The sequence below is a fragment of the Schistocerca serialis genome, chromosome 5, assembly GCF_023864345.2.
Source record: "Schistocerca serialis cubense isolate TAMUIC-IGC-003099 chromosome 5, iqSchSeri2.2, whole genome shotgun sequence".
NCBI classification, from domain to species: domain Eukaryota; kingdom Metazoa; phylum Arthropoda; class Insecta; order Orthoptera; family Acrididae; genus Schistocerca; species Schistocerca serialis.
Window position 1 is genome coordinate 551,823,008 of NC_064642.1, and position 19,860 is coordinate 551,842,867.

General features: G+C 40.2%; 1 protein-coding gene across 3 annotated transcripts in view; it reads left to right on the plus strand.

Annotated features, from left to right (window-relative positions):
• Nucleotides 1-11,676, plus strand: part of LOC126481023 (adhesion G protein-coupled receptor A3) — a 195,824-nt gene extending 184,148 nt beyond the window's left edge. For 2 of the 3 annotated variants that reach the window (XM_050104484.1, XM_050104485.1), the window contains 2 exons: nt 2,416-2,803; nt 10,023-11,676. In XM_050104484.1, the coding sequence (XP_049960441.1) occupies nt 2,416-2,803; nt 10,023-10,744 (1,110 nt within the window). In that variant the 3' untranslated portion in view covers nt 10,745-11,676. The remainder of the gene's footprint in view (nt 1-2,415; nt 2,804-10,022) is intronic. The other variant, XM_050104486.1, reaches the window with a different exon arrangement.
• Nucleotides 11,677-19,860: the final 8,184 nt, after the last annotated feature.

The window sequence follows — 19,860 nt, forward strand, 5'->3', positions numbered from 1 at the left end:
GATGAGGAACACTTGCAACCATTGTGATTTACTGTCTCAAATATTATTTCCATACCCAGTGTTCAGTCACTCTAGGGCTTCTTCAAAACAAAAATAGTGTAGGTAGTATTGTAATAATGTTATTGAAGGTTTTTTGTGCCAGATGCAAGATAAAATACATATCTTTCTTTCTTTCATCTTTCTTCTTCTTCTTCTTCTTCTTCATTGTCACCACCACCACCACCACCACCACCACCATCACCATCACCTTGAAAGGCCTGTCTTTATTTAACAGTGATTTCAATGTTGTAAGTGGTTTTCTCACTGCACAAAGCAATGAAATTGGTCATAGTAGTCTATAGAATTTGTAAGTGATGCATCCAGTATCCAACGTTGCTGTTCTTCAGCTACCAAACATACAGTATTATTGTACTAAATATACTTACTATCAAAACATAGGACAAACCTTTTTCTTTGTTACTCCAATATCTGATTATACCATGTACAACATTTTCAGGCAATAATATCTCATGCATTTGTAATATATTAATTTGTCTATTTAAGTTTGATGCTTCAAGTCATCGTTCCAATTTTTCTATGATACATAGGTTTTATAACACAGAAAGTAGGTATTAAAGATAATGAAAAACAATCAAATTAATGGAACTTCTTGGCATATGGAAATTGTGTGTCAGACCAAGATTCGAACTCAGGACCTTTGCCTTTCTCAGGCAAGTGCTCTAACATCTGAGCTACCAAAGCACGACTCACAACCCACCCTCACAGCTTTAGTTCTGCCAGTGCCTCATCTCCTACCTTCCAAACTGCACAGAACCTCTCCTGCGAAACTACTTCCAGGAGTGCTTGTTCTGCAAGTTTAGCAGGAGAGCTTCTGTGAAGTTTGGAAGTTAGGACACAAGGTATTGATGGAAGTAAAGCTGTGAGGGTGGGTTGTGAGTCGTGCTTGGGTAGCTCAGATGATAGAGCACTTGTCCACGAAAGGCAAAGGTCCCGAGTTCGAGTCTCAGTCTGGCACACAATTTTAATCTGTGAGGAAGTTTCATATCAGTGCACACCCTGCTGCAGTGAAAATCTCGGTCTGAATAAAATTAATGGCTACATTACAAAACCCAGAAGCATGTAAGAGGATTGCTATTGTCATTCTATCATATGTAGACAGCATATAGTGAACAAAGTGGTTTCATGGAGTAAGAAACCTATGAATGGTTACTGACTTCTGTACAGTGTGTTTGAAATTGTGTCATATTGGATTATGAAATAATCTCACAGGAAAATTGATCTTTGTTTAAGTCAGAGCAGTCTCCTCATCATTCACGTAATACTAAAGTGTCAAGTGGTCTGTGGTTGCTCCGACTTTTATATTCACTGTTATTACGACTAATCATATTGTATCTTTTTGACTCTTGAAGTATGAAATTGTATCTTTAGTTTCCTAAAAATCAATTTATTTTATAAACTTGCATGAATTAACTTTTGTGTTGTGTCCAATATTCAATCTGAAGTCTGAAGATGACAAATAATTTTCATTAATAGTGTAATTCATTATTGTTCATACTGAAGGCTCCCATAAAATCACATGTCAACAGCAAAGGAGATAAAATGTTTCTTTAAGCTGTGTGCAGTGTCACAATATTATTGAATGTGAGTAAGGATTCTGTGTCCTTCTGCCATGCTTGCATTCAGTGTAGCTGTTCAGTCTAGTAATCAGAGAATTTCACAAGGTCTGAAAATAATTGTTGTTATTGTAGAATTTGTGTCATCTTTGATTGCAAGGTTTTTTTTATGTTTGCAAAGGAATTACAGATATTGGCTGCAAGTAGGCGTTGATTTAAATCAACGAGGAAAGTTTAAAATTTATACTGGACTGGTATTCATACCCAGGTCTCCCGCTCCCTCAGTAAATGGTCCAAGTGCTAAGCCATTTGGACACAGTGGTCATCACAACTGCACGGACTATCGTAGCACACCTCCCGTCAGACCCAAATCCTCAACGTATCCACACATTATGAATGTAGTGCCCCATGCCCATTATCCTCATTATTCGCTGCATTTGACCAATTCCCATGACAGTTTGAGCCCGGTGCGCATCCACACTGAAGAGATCATTGGCCGAAAGAACAGACACACACTAGTTTCAGTCAGTAATGATCACCTTCAAATCAGGCTCCGTTAATAAACTAATCAAAACTAGTAATGAAACTCTTTGATCATAGACTTATACAAATTCTAAACTTTCAACTATATGGATCACTGTTATCTCTTTTGTGAACATGTCACTCATCATCACAAGTGCTGTTCTTCCTTGTCAAATAACAGTTAAGCCTTTTCACAACTAACATTCTCCTTTCACTTTTTATTTTGAGGGGATAAAATCTTTGTTCTATTTTTAATGCATCTTTTTCATTCCAATTACAGGCAAGTGTCAATGTCGTCTTATTGCCAAGGCAGCCTGCCCAATATGTTATAGCAGCCGGAGCAGCAAGTGATCCTCCAGGTGGCATTAATGAAAATGCTGAGATGTTCTACAATCCACGTCAGAGCACTGTAGCGAGAAAGTTTTTTCGGAAACAGCGCCGCCATGCTGCAGGATTGGCAGCCCGCAGGTCTGCAGGTGCCGGGGTGGCCAGTGATACTGATACAAGGGCTGAGAGTGCTGTTTTCCTATCATCTGACATGGAGAATGCAAGTAGCAATGTTGCAGCCAGTCTGCCACGCATTGACTACTCATGGCCAACTGCCCATTCTAAACGACAACGTACCACAGCCACCAATGGTGCTCTTAGTGCAAGCAGTGATGAGTATGGTTAGTTCTTTGTTTTTTACTTTTAATATTAATAATTTAAGGAGTAAAGGTAACAACTCACTGGATAGTTGAAGTAGTGGATCATCATTAACAACATAAATAAGATGAAGGAGAGGAGGTGAAGAGCTGGAGGGAGGGGTGGGGAATGGTGGCTGACAGCTGCAAAAGGGAGGCAACAGGTGCACTGGCACGTTATAGCTGCAACACATCTTAGAAATTAGCTATGTATCTCATTCTATGAAAGTGCAGAAAATTTTGTGGCATTAAGTAATGTGATGTTCAAAGAAAAGGTGTTTTTCTCAAAGCTGGAGCTCACCACATGCATCTTGCCAAACTCATGTCTGGCCCATCATACATTCTTCCTTGAACTCTTAAGTAATCATACCAGGGTGTTTCCAACACTTTCACAAAATGTAATACATAGATAATTCCTTAGATCTAAAGGAAAACAGTGTTATCATGTGAATGTAGTCAGCTGAAAACTTTGTATTTTCTTTGAAATTAAACAGGAAGTGAATACAACGTAACACACTTACATTCACAGAAGCACAACTCCCATACACATGGCCACTTTCTACACACGTTGGGGTCCAACTGTTGAGACATAGCATTTAAAGAGGGTGGTTATGTTTGTGTGAGTTGTACCTGTGTAATAGTGTGTGTGTGTTTTCTACTTCAGAAGAAGGGTTTTGCCCAGAAGCCTGTTTTTTCAGTCTCTTTCATTGCGCCTGCCAGTGACTCAATGACTCAAATAGTGAATAGAACACCTAAAAACACAGCATCGTTATTCAGGGGAAGAAAGGATGAAGTGGTTGGTCAAGGATGATGGATGGGGGAGGGGGTGAGGAATTTCCTGTTAGATAGCTACTTCAGTGGTGGAGGCCTTATCAGTAGCTATGTTGTTACTGTCCTAACCATCAACTTTATGTTTTAAGTTGCAGAGCTCACCATCTGCTTGGACAGTGCTACATTATGATGTTGTTCTCACTGTGTTAATAGTGTGCTTATACTAACATCAGTGTAAACCTAAACACAAGTCCTTCCTATAAGTTGTCAATAAGTATTACTTTTGTAAATCAGTTGACATGTTTCACTTGATAGTGAGATATTTTGAAACTGCTTCATGAAATACAAGTATGCTTATAACTAAGAAATAATATATGCTGAAGAGCAATTGTAGGAGTAAAAACTGGTTAATAGAAGACCAAAAACTGGTTTATACAAGACCTAAAGTTGTTCATTAATACGTTATTTCACATCTTCTGTCAACTGCAAGAGAAACTGACACAGAAAATATAACAACAAATAGATGAAGAAAAAATTCCATCTACACCCTAAGTCACAGGCATAAATAATTTCCAAGTTACTTTATTATTTTTTTCTTATCTTTGCTCATCTCATATGACAACAAATTGGAATTCCCCCCCCCCCCCCCCTCTCTCTCTCTCTCTCCAGGTTAGTGCTCATGCACAGTCTGCACAGATGTCACATCCACAGATATTTGTGCAGCTAGATCACTGCATGTGGTCCGGCCTTTAAGAATGAATATAGGCTATTACTTTCCAATAATAGTTCTTCTTGTGTTCTACCTGTTAGCAATCATTTAAATTCTGCAGTGAGGGTTAAGGCTTTAAATTGTGGTTTTAGTAAGTGTATGAGTAAATTATGTTGCCACCAGTGGCAGTGCATGCTGTTGTTGCAGTGATGTACAACTCCCCATAATTTTACACTTCATGTGTGCCCTTTTTTAATATTTTTTTTGATTTAGAGATGCCAGTATATAATGTGAGATATTTTACAATCAACTGTTCATAGCAGCAGGTAGCATGCTCACCAGTGACATCACAGGGTGTTGCAGTCGGCATGCAAACTCGCCGACTACAAACAGTTCCAAATGCCCCGTTAGGAGGACACGGAGGGCACACTTCCCAGCTTTCTCTCTTCCTGCAACATTAATTCATTATCCCAGTTGCTAGGGTACATGATCCACAATATTACCAGTATTGATATTTCAATAGCAATCATAATACCTTTGATTCCTTCACAAATTTGTTGTGATGGTAGAAATGAAGAGCGAACATTCTCTTATCAGCATAGCGATTTTTACATTTTTTCAGTCGTAAACAGAGCTTAGGTTTTCAGCTAAAATTGTGACATTTGAGAATGTTGCAATTATTGGTGTTTCTGCATTCGTAAAGTTTGTGTGTTGCCCCATGAACCATGGACCTTGCCATTGGTGGGGTGGTTTGCGTGCCTCAACGATACAGATAGCCGTACCATAGGTGCAACCACAACGGAGGGTATCTGTTGAGAGGCCAGACAAACGTGTGGTTCCTGAAGAGGGGCAGCAGCCTTTTCAGTAGTTGCGGGGCCAACAGCCTGGATGATTGACTGATCTGGCCTTGTAACACTAATCAAAACGGCCTTGCTGTGCTGGTACTGTGAGCGGCTGAAAGCAAGGGGAAACTACAGCCGTAATTTTTCCCGGGGGCATGCAGCTTTACTGTTTGGTTAAATGATGATGGCATCCTCTTGGGTAAAATATTCTGGAGGTAAAATAGTCCCCCATTCGGATCTCCGGGCGGGGACTACTCAAGAGGACGTCATTATCAGGAAAAAGAAAACTGGCGTTCTACGGAGCGTGGAATGTCAGATCCCTTAATCGGGCTGGTAGGTTAGAAAATTAAAAAGGGAAATGAATAGGTTAAAATTAGATATAGTGGGAATTACCGAAGTTCGGTGGCAGGAGGAACGAGACTTTTGGTCAGGTGAATACAGGCTTATAAATACAAAATCAAATAGGGGTAATGCAGGAGTAGGTTTAATAATGAATAAAAAAAATAGGAGTGTGGGTAAGCTACTACAAACAGCATAGTGAACACATTATTGTGGCCAAGATTGACATGAAGCCCACGCCTACTACAGTAGTACAAGTTTATATGCCAACTAGCTCTGCAGATGATGAAGAAATTGATGAAATGTATGATGAGATAAAAGAAATTATTCAGGTAGTGAAGGGAGACGAAAATTTAATATTCATGGGTGACTGGAATTCGAGAGTAGGAAAAGGGAGAAAAGGAAACATAGTCGGTGAATATGGATTGGGGCTAAGAAATGAAAGAGGAAGCCGCCAGGTAGAGTTTTGCACAGAGCATAACTTAATCATAGCTAAGACTTGGTTCAAGAATCATGAAAGAAGGTTGTATACATGGAAGAATCCTGGAGATATTAGAAGCTATCAGATAGATTGTATAAAGATAAGACAGAGATTTAGGAACCAGGTTTTAAATTGTAAGACATTTCCAGGGGCAGATGTTGACTCTGACCACAATCTATTGGTTATGAACTGTAGATTAAAACTGAAGAAACTGCAAAAAGATGGGAATGTAAGGAGATGGGACCTGGATAAAATGACTAAACCAGAGGTTGTACAGAGTTTCAGGGAGAGCATAAGGGAACAATTCACAGGAATGGGCGAAAGAAGTACAGTAGAAGAAGAATGGGTAGCTCTGAGGGATAAAGTAGTGAAGGCAGCAGAGGATCAAGTAGGTAAAAAGACGAGGGCTAATAGAAATCCTTGGGTAACAGAAGAAATATTGAATTTAATTGATGAAAGGAGAAAATATAAAAATGCAGTAAATGAAGTAGGCAAAAAGGACTACAAACGTCTCAAAAATGAGATCGACAGGAAGTGCAAAATGGCTAAGCAGCGATGGCTAGAGGACAAATGTAAGGATATAGAGGCTTATCTCACTAGGGGCAAGATAGATACTGCCTACAGGAAAATTAGAGAGACCTTTTGAGAAAAGAGAACCACTTGTATGAATATCAAGAGCTCAAATGGAAACCCAGTTCTAAGCAAAGAAGGGAAATCAGAAAGGTGGAAGGAGTGTATAGAGGGTTTATACAAGGGCGATGTACTTGAGGACAATATTATGGAAATGGTAGAGGATGTAGATGAAGATGAAATGGGAGATATGATACTGCGTGAAGAGTTTGACAGAGCACTGAAAGACCAGAGTCGAGACAAGGCCCCGGGAGTAGACATCATTCCATTAGAACTACTGACGGCCTTGGGAGAGCCAGTCCTGACAAAACTCTACCATCTGGTGAGCAAGATGTATGAGGCAGGTGAAATACCCTCAGACTTCAAGAGGAATATAATAATTCCAATCCCAAAGAAAGCAGGTGTTGACAGATGTGAAAATTACCGAACTATCAGTTTAATAAGTCACAGCTGCAAAATACTAACATGAATTCTTTACAGACAAATGGAATAACTGGTAGAAGCCGACCTCGAGGAAGATCAGTTTGGATTCCGTAGAAATATTGGAACAGGTGAGGCAATACTGACCTTACGACTTATCTTAGAAGAAAGATTAAGGAAAGGCAAACCTACGTTTCTAGCATTTGTAGACTTAGAGAAGTCTTTTGACAATGTTGACTGGAATACTCTCTTTCAAATTCTAAAGGTGGCAGAGGTAAAATACAGTGCCGAAAGGCTATTTACAATTTTTACAGAAAGCAGATGGCAGTTATAAGAGTCGAGGGGCATGAAAGGGAAGCATTGGTTGGGAAGGCAGTGAGACAGGGTTGTAGCCTCTCCCCGATGTTATTCAATCTGTATATTGAGCAAGCAGTGAAGGAAACAAAAGAAAAATTTGGAGTAGGTATTAAAATCCACAGAGAAGAAATAAAAACTTTGAGGTTCACCGATGACATTGAAATTCTATCAGAGACAGCAAAGGACTTGGAAGAGCAGTTGAACGGAATGGACATTGTCTTGAAAGGAGGATAGAAGATGAACATCAACAAAAGCAAAACGAGGATAATGGAATGTAGTCAAATTAAGTCGAGTCATGCTGAGGGAATTAGATTAGGAAATGAGGCACTTAAAGTAGTAAAGGAGTTTTGCTATTTGGGGAGCAAAATAGTTGATGATTGTCGAAGTAGAGAAGATATAAAATGTAGACTGGCAATGGCAAGGAAAGCATTTCTGGAGAAGAGAAATTTGTTAACATGTAGTATAGATTTAAGTGTCAGGAAGCCTTTACTGAAAGCATTTGTATGGAGTGTAGCTGTGTATGGAAGTGAAACATGGATGATAAATAGTTTAGGCAGGACGAGAATAGAAGCTTTTGAAATGTGGTGCTGCAGAAGGATGCTGAAAATTAGATGGGTAGATCATGTAACTAATAAGGAGGTATTGAACAGAATTGGGGAGAAGAGGAGTTTGTGGCACAACTTGACAAAAAGAAGGGACTGGTTAGTAGGACATGTTCTGAAGCACCAAGGGGTCACAAATTTAGCCTTGGAGGGCAGTGTGGAGGTTAAAAATCGTAGAGGGAGACCAAGAGATGAATACACTAAGCAGATTCAGAAGGATGTAGGTTGCAGTAAGTACTGGGAGTTGAAGAAGCTTGCACAGGATAGAGTAGCATGGAGAGCTGCATCAAACCAGTCTCAGGACTGAAGACCACAACAACATATATACCGAAAGTTTGGTATAGATGTATTGATGACATCTTCATGATCTGGACTCACAGTGAAGAAGAACTCCAGAATTTCCTCTCCAACCTCACCAAGGGGTCACAAATTTAGCCTTGGATGGCAGTGTGGAGGTTAAAAATCGTAGAGGGAGACCAAGAGATGAATACACTAAGCAGATTCAGAAGGATGTAGATTGCAGTAAGTACTGGGAGTTGAAGAAGCTTGCACAGGATAGAGTAGCATGGAGAGCTGCATCAAACCAGTCTCAGGACTGAAGACCACAACAACATATATACCGAAAGTTTGGTATAGATGTATTGATGACATCTTCATGATCTGGACTCACAGTGAAGAAGAACTCCAGAATTTCCTCTCCAACCTCAACTCGTTTGGTTCCATCAGATTCACCTGGTCCTACTCCAAATCCCATGCCACTTTCCTCGATGTTGACCTCCATCTGTCCTGTGGCCAGCTTCACACATCCATTCACATCAAATCCACCAACAAGCAACAGTACTTCCATTATGACAGCTGCCACCCATTCCATATCAAACAGTCCCTTTCCTACAGCTTAGGTCTTCGTGGCAAACGAATCTGCTCCGGTCCTGAATCCCTGAACCATCACACCAATAACCTGAAGACAACTTTTGCATCCTGCAACTACCCTCCCGACCTGGTACAGAAGCAAATAACCAGAGCCGCTTCCTCATCCCCGCAAACCCAGAACCTCCCACAAAAGAACCCCAAAAGTGCCCCACTTGTGACAGGATACTTTCCGGGACTGGATCAGACTCTGAATGTGGCTCTCCAGCAGGGATACAACTTCCTCCAATCCTGCCCTGAAATGAGATCCATCCTTCATGAAATCCTCCCCATGCCACCAAGAGTGTCTTTCCGCCGTCCACCTAACCTTTGTAACCTCTTGGTTCATCCCTACTCCAGTCCTGTAACCCGGAAGGTGTATATGATCAAAGGCAGAGCCACGTGTGAAAGCACCCAAGTGATTTACCAACTGGCATGCCTACACTGTGAAGCCTTCTATGTGGGAATGACCAGCAACAAACTGTCCATTGGCTTGGATGGACACAGGCTGACAGTGTTTCTTGGTAATGAGGATCACCCTGTGGCTAAACATGCCTTGGTGCACAGCCAGCACATCCTGGCACAGTGTTACGCTGTCCGGGTTATCTGGATACTTCCCACTAACACCAACCTATCCGAACTCCAGAGATGGGAACTTGCCCTTCAATATATCCTCTCTTCCCGTTATCCACCAGGCCTCAATCTCCGCTAATTTCAAGTTGCCGCCACTCATACCTCACCTGTCATTCAACAACATCTTTGCCTCTGCACTTCTGCCTCGACTGACATCTCTGCCCAAACTCTTTGCCTTTAAATATGTCTGCTTGTGTCTGTATATGTGTGGATGGATATGTGTGTATGTGCGCGCGAGTGTATACCCGTCCTTTTTTCCCCCTAAGGTAAGTCTTTCTGCTCCCGGGATTGGAATGATTCCTTATCCTCTCCCTTAAAACCCACATCCTTTCGTCTTTCCCTCTCCTTCCCTCTTTCCTGACCAAGGAAACCGTTGGTTGCGAAAGCTTGAAATTTTGTGTGTGTGTGTTTGTGTGTCTTTTTATTGTGTCTATCTATCTTAGATTGTCTCTGTAAAAGTAATCTTGATTTTTCCAAAGCATTCCAGAAGAAACTTACACATTTTCTATTATAGGAGTGGGTGACCGCCTGGGACCTCCACTTGAGAGACTAGTGATAGGTGCAGAAGAAGCAGCCATGCAAGGACAAGTTGATGACGCTGGACCAAGTGAAGCTACCTGCTCCCAAACTCGAGCGGGTATTTGTCCAGTGCCAGAAGTGGAGGAGCCAACAGCATCTTCAGCTGCTGATCTCAGTGAATCAGTAGATGATGATATGCATAGACATTGTAAATCACCAGGCAGTACTCAGGATAACGCTTCTGTGTCTGGTGGTGAATCGCTTATATGTGGAACTGGCAGTGGACCGCTTGGTGCAGCATTTGACACTGATGATTGCAGGACTGATGGTGAACGCTCAAGTTGGAGGGAAGAAGAATCAGAGCTGGGCTCTGAAACAGTGCCCGAGAGTAGCACACATCTCACAGACAGTATGGATTCAGTTTCAGTGTCTGTTTCCGCATCTGTCTCTGACATTCTACGTTTGACTGTTTCTGTTCCTACTGAGACTGAATTTGATCCCAGCAGTTATATTTCTCATGGGAAGGAACAACATTGTAGGCATTTCAGTGATGACAGTACAGTAAGAGATTCATTAGCCATTGTACCTATTGTAACAAATGGAGACAGAGACTCCTTAATGGGAATAGCAGCTGGACTGGAGACTTTGTGTTGCAATGGTGATGAGAGTACAGATTTTGATGATCAACTTGTAAATAAAAAAGAGACTAGTGTGTAAGGATGAAAGCACCTGTAGAGACCCTTGATGGCCTTAACTGAATATCTTCACATTAGTGTACCATTGGTATGTAGGGCAAACATCGCAAATTAGGTGTCCTTAAATAAAAATAGTAGACAGTCAAACAAAACTTCCTGCATGTAAACTTACACTGTCATTTACAAAGTTACAGAAGTTTTCTGACAAATATTTGTTTTCCAAATTAAAATAATTTTAAAGAAATAGTGCCATCATGCATATATAATCTTGAGCTGCTTATGATATAGTATGGCTCTTAATATCTGACAAAAATGCACAGTTTATCAAATGTTCCAGAGAGCTTTGTGGCTAGTTCCTAGCTCATAGAGATGACAGTCACTCATTCACTGATATGAAAGTGTGCATCTATTAATTATGCCAAGAGATTGAAACTGCAGTCAAAATTTAAATGAAATAGTACAAAATATTTACAATTTATTTGTGTCATTTTTTTAACATACAAAAATGCCCACACATATGTAGAAAGCATGTCAACAGTCTTTTAACATTTTACATATAAAATTTCAGCACAATGAAATACGTACCTGAAGGCTCATACAGAGCCTGTGTGTCACCTGCCCTGCAATTATCGATACTGTTGCAAGTGTGTGTGTGAGTGTATCAAGTTTTTCTGTATTGAAGTAAGTGTGGCATGTCTTGCCTTTGTTATTCTGATGTTTATATAATTTTGATAGATGATGAAGCTGTCATTTATATGAAATACATCGTATGAACTGAATTGTACAGAGTAAGTTATGCACAATCATGTACAAAATATCGCTGACTGAAAATATTACTTATGGTGTAATACTGTAATTTATTCTGTTATTAGAAATGAGTTTGTAATGTAAAATTTTTTACTTTGCCAGAGAGATTTTTTGATAAACAGCTGTGATGAGTGGCATAAAATGTTATCATAATGTCTTTAATTTTGTGGAAATGATGATTAACCCATTAATTTTCATTATGCTCCTCTGAGATTCCTTGGTCACTCATCAACTCTTACAAATATTTTGCTACTGGTAGCAATACATTCTTAAGGGGTTTCTGAAGGAACGAGAATTAATTGCTGTTCTGAAGGCTATTGCCAAACATCTATATTACTTACTGTACTTAACAAAACACATGACACTGCATAAAAGGTTTATTTTATGTGCAGATACTACTGTCAGTCACACACACCATGACAACACTCGAACCTAAAATCTCAGCATACATATTATCAGAAAATCATGTGAAATATGCAGGAAAACACCAGGAATTTTTATTCACATTTTATAATTATGACTGACTCACAGGATTTTTTGTAGCATGTTTTTTCTCATTTGCAATTTAAATAATCATATAATGAGAAACAGTTTTTTCTGCATTGTGATGGTTCAGTGGTAGGTATGGTAGACAATATTGTCTATTGAGGAGGAAGTTTGGCATCTTGAATGTGCCAAAAATTTCTCAAGAATGAAGTTCTTTAACAGGAGACACTCGCCAAGCCATTAGCCATTTGCAGTTGTCAAAATCCCATGATATGACACAGCACAGAACTTTGGCATAAGGAACACTTTCAACTCAATTTTCTGGTGCTTATGTGCGCTGTGATTGTCTTTGGTGTGGTGGTTCAGCTGTTGTAGATGGATAACTTTTGTGGGTCAGTTAAATTAGTGACAAATGCCATATTTCATGTTACTGAGCTTTTTGCATTATTTGTTTATAAGCCTAAAAAAAAATTATTCACTACCAGCTAATTAGTATGGGCATTGCCCTCAAAAACCTAAGAAATAATTATTGATTTTATAGAAAATTCTTTGCAATAGTCGAAAAGCATTACATCCTGTACTGCCAAAAGCTACTAGACAGATAACATTCATTATTGACAACTATTTCCAATCATCTGGTTGACATATTATGAAATAAGTATTGCTTAAAAAGTTCCTTGATGTAAACTGTGTGGTGAGAAGGTAAGTTTTTATCACATTGAACATTGTGGGTCTTTGATGGTAAAATGTTCTGAGATGTTAGGTGATTGTCATATCCCTCTTTAGACTTCACTGCTCAACATTTTGATTCCTTTGAAGATGGATTGACACATCTAGCATCGAAAAATTTGTATTACTGCAGACATCAGTTAAGTGAGCTCACATTGGATATGGCAGACAAATTAAGTGAGGACAGTTCAGATACCAACATGGTGTACAGATAATGTCTGTCTATATTTGTTGACACACAGACAAATAGATGCTATTTGGTACTAAATATTGGTAAGCTGAAAGTTCAATCATGTTTAATGCGCTGGAAACTTACTTCCTGTTCAAAGAACTTTCCTTTCAATCAGTGATTATATTGATAAGAATATATAAATCATATGATGATGAAAGTGACTAAAACTAATGGTTAATCAAGAATATTATTTATATAGTGTCTATATTATTATGTCACCATCCTCCTTGTAAAAATCTTTAAAACTATATGTCAAGTTGCAGTTTCTTGTGCCACAAAATGCTTTGTCGTATGTGTATTTCATACAAGTATCCATAGGGCACAGCGCAGTGGACATTTTTTTTGAAAAATCACAAAATGGTACATTTGTTATTTCTGGGGTCCTGCAGATCAGCTCTTCTCTGAACGATGTGTCGCATTAACAGTAACAATACTAAAATAATGTATACTAATTACATGAAAGGCAAATTAGCACAAATTGAAAATAAGTCAGAGAAACAGTTGATGAGTTTTTGTAATTGGACAACTGGATGGTCAGCAAAATAAATAAACAGAAGAGTGAAAATAAAATGGCCTGGAGTGCTTTTGCTAAACTATTAAGAGTTTTCAAAATAAAGATTTCTGCATGTCTGAAAAGGAAGTTTCAAATAATTGCAAATCCAAGATGGAATAACAAGACTGAAATTGGATAAATTGCTACTCACCACATAGAGGAGGCTCTGAGCAGCAGACATATTTGAAATAGGTCCTCTCATCTCTTCTGTACACAAACCTGCAGTTTCCTTTTTTAGGGAGAAAACTACATGTGCAAACATAACAAAAATTATTTGTTGTTGTTGTTGTGGTCTTCAGTCCTGAGACTGGTTTGATGCAGCTCTCCATGCTACTCTATCCTGTGCAAGCTTCTTCATCTCCCAGTACCTACTGCAGCCTACATCCTTCTGAATCTGCTTAGTGTATTCATCTCTTGGTCTCCCTCTCCGATTTTTACCCTCCATGCTGCCCTCCAGTATTTATATACACAAATGCACTTGAAAATAAGAAAAAAGCCTCAAAACATGTGCTAGGTGTGAAAAATTATGTAACTACTGTAGTTTTTCATTATTTAAGACTAAAAGAAATACTGCAAAACTCTTCCCTCTAAAAAGATTAAAAAAACAAAATTCCCTTAACAGGTCATCTTTAAAAGCAAATTGTTATATTCACTTGATCTCTCATGATTGGCATTTCCTCTTGCTTCCTCACTCACTGATTTGTGACATCTATCGGCAAGATAAATATAACATTAAATTATAGTGACACACAACCCGTGTATGATACTATCAGTGGCCAGTTACGTCTCTTACTTAAATTTTGTTTACAGGTTGAATTCTTCCTACAATGTTCTGCTTCCTTGCGTATTGTTGTGCCACATCACAGGAATCAAGTATTAATTACTTTGTGCTCAGTTTAACTGGTTTGTCTTTCAAGACAGATGAACCTTGCGCCAGTACCTCATTGGCAACAGCTTCCCTCTGAGCTGAAACAATATTTTCAAGTTCCAATGTGCATTGCTGAAGGTCATTTTTAGCATTATGCAGTCCCTTACCCCTAGTAAATGTTACATTGCAAATATCATCAATTTTACGTATCTCCTCATCTTCAAGATTTCTCCTGATTATTAGTATTAAAGGACTTTTCTCCTTTCTTCTCTTGACTCCTGCATCCTCACAAAGTGGTACCATCACCAGTGGCAACAAATCTGCATCCTTTAGAAGTAATGTGACTGCAGCTACACTCTACAGGACACAATCATCGGTATACGCACTTCTCCATACATGCTCATCCAGGACCACACCTCATCCTGGCACCACTACCAGTTTACAGCATCCATCTGCATGTAAATCAGTATCATCCATATTGCTATTCGTACATTAATTTATCTCAGTACAGCACACATCTACTTTGTCGAACACTACAACCAATTCAAACTCTGAATTCCCACAAGATATTTGAAGTTTTAATCCTACATTAGTTTCCTTAACTTCTGCAACTTTGCTACCTTCTGCAGCTGTTGAACTCCCAATATTAACCTATTTCCCCTACCTGCTTTCAGACCTGTATTACCCATATTTAATTTCTCCATCTTATGCTTGGAGTAATTTACCCATTGCTCAACAGTCTGCTCTGCATGTCTAGCTGATCACTTTTCATTTCTCTTTTGTCTCCTCTCTGTAAAACTGTCAACAAAAATAACTGGGTCAATGGTAGTTGAACCTATTGCAGCAGCAGGTGAACCCTTGTCCCCTCTTACAGCCATCAATTGCTTATGCATGATATGCACTTAGCTGCTAAAACTTGCAATGTTTCGTCAAGGGTAACTCCTGTATTTTGACTCCAACATTGCGGAATCTCTACTCAATACACAAAAAAGCAAACAACCGGAGAACAAAATAGGATGGTGAGGAGGGCAATTAAACCTAACTCTATGATAAAGCTTCTTGTCACAACTCAACTTCATCACCTGTGTGGCTACTCATACCTAACACTTTATATACTTCCCAACAAAAAGCCAAATCCTTGCTCACAATCAGCTACATTGTCTGTCTTACCCAGGTGCAAACTAACTTACATTGTTACACATCCTCGAAACACAATCTGAGTTCACTTGTCATAGCCTGCATTTGAAAACATCTGATAGAAAATCAGCTGAGTTGCCATAATACTTGCAGGGGGCAGAAAAAAAAAAAAAAAAAAAAAAAAAAAAAACACTTGCCTAACAGTGTTCATTCAGAAGACAATGTCCTCGACGCAGCTGTGGAGGCGGCATATACCACCATGCGTGTTGCCTAATGTAAGACGCTGCAGCACTTCCGACGCCAAGCCTTCTGACATGTCAGTGTTTCTATCACCAAATGTAGAGGTTAGAAGTGAATGACCTCTATCGTGGATGGAAGAATGATTCTTCTTTAGCTCACAGTGGCATTTAGGACTCCACCCTGGGCTTGATGATGGGTAGGAACCAGGAGACTGCCAAAAGTCCGGTCATAAAACCAGTACTTACAAAGATATGTTTATTCCAAGTGAAAGATACAACTGTGATTGTTGTGGCACAACGTCGAATCCCAATGTGGAAAACTGATGCCCAGGTAGGCTGTTAGTAACAAGTTTATTGGTGAAATCATGGAAGCTCCTCTCCTCCTTGTCTGGAGCTTAATACACAAACACAAGAAATGGTTCTCAATCAAGTTTTTGTCTTGAAGTGGGTGAGATCTGGTAAGTCTGGTGGACTATCAGTTATGGAAGACTGAATGATGAAACAGCCAAGGGTGTAACACATGTTGTCCAGTGACTGTGTCCATGGAGTGGGTTTCTGGACCAATCCTGAGGATGGTACGGGTGGACCCACAAGGGCTGGGGGCAGCCGAAGAGGAAACATCTGGAGCAAATTTTCAAGGATAACAAAAGTATTAATACAAACACTGCACCTGGAGGGCTAATAGTGCTGCGAGAGGATGTGGGAAGTATGCGTAGAATGCCCGGATGGTAGAGAGTGTACTGGAAAGAATGCAGTAAACGAATGGCATCCAGAAGGCAGATGACTTACACAGTGGGGTTGCATTCCAAACACTGAGCACAGGCATTGACAAAGCTGCACACATACATGTTGCAGCCAGCCAGCCAGCTGGCTGGGCACTAGCTGACATCTCACAGGCCACCCGGCCCTCTTACAGAGGAGTGGGGATGTGTCATTTCCTTGCACTGATGCAGCACTGACATACAAGTAGAAAATAAAATATTAATTTTTACAGGTGCATCTTCCTGGGCCTCCACTAGCCTGCTGCCCCGCCTCAACCCTCCACTGCCTGCCATTCTGACACTGTAGCCACTCCATCACCCTTTGGGTTAGCTATAACATGTTAGCTAATGAGGCTTGTGTGCTGTCTATACATGTCTTTAGAACAGACTGCAATCTTCTCTGCAGTTGACATAATCATCTTGAGAGATTCAGCAACTGTTTAGTGTTGTACTCTGATATGTGGTTCTGAGTAGACATGACGGGTTGCTGACACAACTAATTACATCTGAAGATGATCCAGAGTGATCAAACCCATAATCTAATTAAAAATGTGCAACTGAGATGAAACAATAAATGAGAATTATATTATGACTGCGATCTTCTTGTGTGTAGGCTTTGTTGTTAAATTTTATGGGTAGATTCAATTTTAACTCCTTCATACATGGACAGGGCTAGTCGAGTACAGCCTCAGAAGGCAACGAAAATTACTAGGCAAGGGGATTCAGTAGACCTAGAGGATCTCATGCTGGAACTTCTCGAGATGAGATGTCAGCAGCAGATGCATTGCCTGAAACCCAGAAACAATACCCGGAAGTCACCAGAGTGGAACTAGAAAGGTTTGCAAAACAGAATCGTCGGAAGCACAGAGCAGTTCTAACTCTGGAAACATGAATGCATTCCATTGTGGGTAAAGCAGATGCAAGAACAAGTGGAGGTAGACCAAGAAGAAGCCATGGAACAAGCCTAGGAAGAAAGTAAACAATTTAGGAGGGATATGGCAGTATTACGGGGAGAATTAGATGAACAGCTGACTCAAATATGTTTCGCACGCCAGATTTGAACCTAGGGATTTGAACAGTTTTGCCAATTCTCCAAAATCCAGGTTAGTGCTCATGCACGCGTGCTATGCACTGTCTGCACAGATGTGACACCCACAGATATTTGTGCAGATAGATTACTGAGTGTGATCCGACCTTTAAGAATGAACATATTACTTTCCAATAATAGTTGTTCTTGTGTTCTACCTGTAAGCAATCGTAAAATCTGCAACGAGGGTTAAGGTTTTAAATTGTGGTTTTAATAAGTGTATAAGTAAATTATGTTGCCACCAGTGGCAATGCATGCTGTTGTTGTAGTGTTGACAACACTGTGTTGTACAACTCCCCATAATTTTACACTTCATGTGTGCCCTTTTTTAATATTATTTTTTGTGTAGAGAAGCCAGTATATAGCGTGAGATATTTTACAGTCAACTCCCTTTGGTCATTCATTGTTGTAATGCCTTGTAATGGAACAGAACACAATGCTACACTTGAAGCAAATTCAAGGGGTTTCACTCCTGTGCCAACTCCCTGGTGGACAGTACGGTCCATTGTACTTCAAGCAAGAGCACATCAAGGCCTGTTCATAGCAGCAGGTAGCATGCTCACTAGTGACATCACAGGGTGTTGCAGTCGGGACGCAAACTCTCCAACTACAAACAGTTCCAAATGCCCCGTTAGGAGGACACAGAGGGCACATCTCCCAGCTTTCTCTCTTCCTGCACATTAATTCATTATCCCAGCTGCTAGGGTACACGATCCACAATATTACCAGTATTGATATTTCAATAGCAATCATAATACCTTTGATTCCTTCACAAATTTGTTGTGATGGTAGAAATGCAGAGCGAAAATTCCCTTTTCAGCATAACGATTTTTACATTTTTTCAGTCGTAAACAGAGCTTAGGTTTTCAGCTAAAATTGTGACATTTGAGAATGATGCGATTATTGGTGTTACTGCATTCATAAAGTTTATGTTTATCATACATATGTATATTTTAGTTCTAAAAACCTTGGGCATACATTTGGTGGTGTTTCAAGGCAATTGAGGCTTTTGGTTCTCAATACCAGTTTTCTGTGTGTTGCTATATATGAAACACTCTGTAGTCTGGACAGTAATAACCAGCTTGTCTCATAGTGTCCAGATTGTTGAGGACAAGTGACAATTAATAGCGTAAATAATTTACAAGGTACAGACTTTTATCGCCTTTCCAATGAGGAGACGCTTACCGTAAAGGGACTAGGACGATTATTAGAATTTTTAAATATTTGCAAAATGTTATTACCGTAAATGAGGGTATACTTATGGTTCTTCAATTTCTCCAGGCGTATTTTATGGCGAAATAAATCTCGGATGAACAGCCTGGTTTGAGTGTGCATAGGACACAATATTTCGGCAATTGACCACGTTTCCATCATCAGATGCGCTGATGTAGTGACCGGTGGTGGGCCGGTGCCATGTACATATAGAACAATCCCTCTCCCGCTCCTCCACATGCGCTTCCTATGAGTCGGTGCGGTCTGCACCCCGCGCGCGGTCCAGGTACAGCGTCCGTTCTCCCGCCGTCTGGGCGTTGCGTCCTAGGTCTTCTCGCTCAGAAGGATCTGCCGGTACCGCTGTCGTTATTCTTCCCTCCTCCCTCGAAGTCGGTATACTCTGGGAAATATTCTTTTTCTTCTTAATCCGGGTGATCGCGGGTTCCCATGCCTTGCTAAGGATGTAACCGCTGTCACGATTTAGTTGCGGCTCCCTTACTCTGATCTCTATGGCTTCTTTGACGACACAGTCCCAGTATTTGGAAGTCTGTGTCAGGACTTTGGTTTGGTCATAAACCATGCTATGGAGTTCCAACACGCAATACTCAGCGATTGCCGACTTACTGGGCTGTTGAAGTCTAGTGTGTCGTTGATGTTCTCGGCATCGGTCCTCAATGGTACGAATGGTCTGCCCTATGTATACACTACCGCATTGGCAAGATATCTGATAAACCCCTGATTTACGTAGATCAAGGCTGTCCTTGACACTACCAAGCAGGCTCTTGGTTTTACTTGGAGGACGGAAGATGGTTTTCACTTGGTGTTTACGTAAAATGCGTAAAATGAGTCCAATTTTTTCGGACAAGTCCCCGCAAAACGGAATAATAGCCAAGGCCGCCTCCTCCTGAGGTTCATCCTCAGTTTCCGCCGGTGTTGCAGGTGTGGGATGCAGAGCATTCCGAATTTGCCCTTCCTTGTAACCATGCCTCCGAAACACGGTCTTCAGATGGTCCAGTTCTTGTTGGAG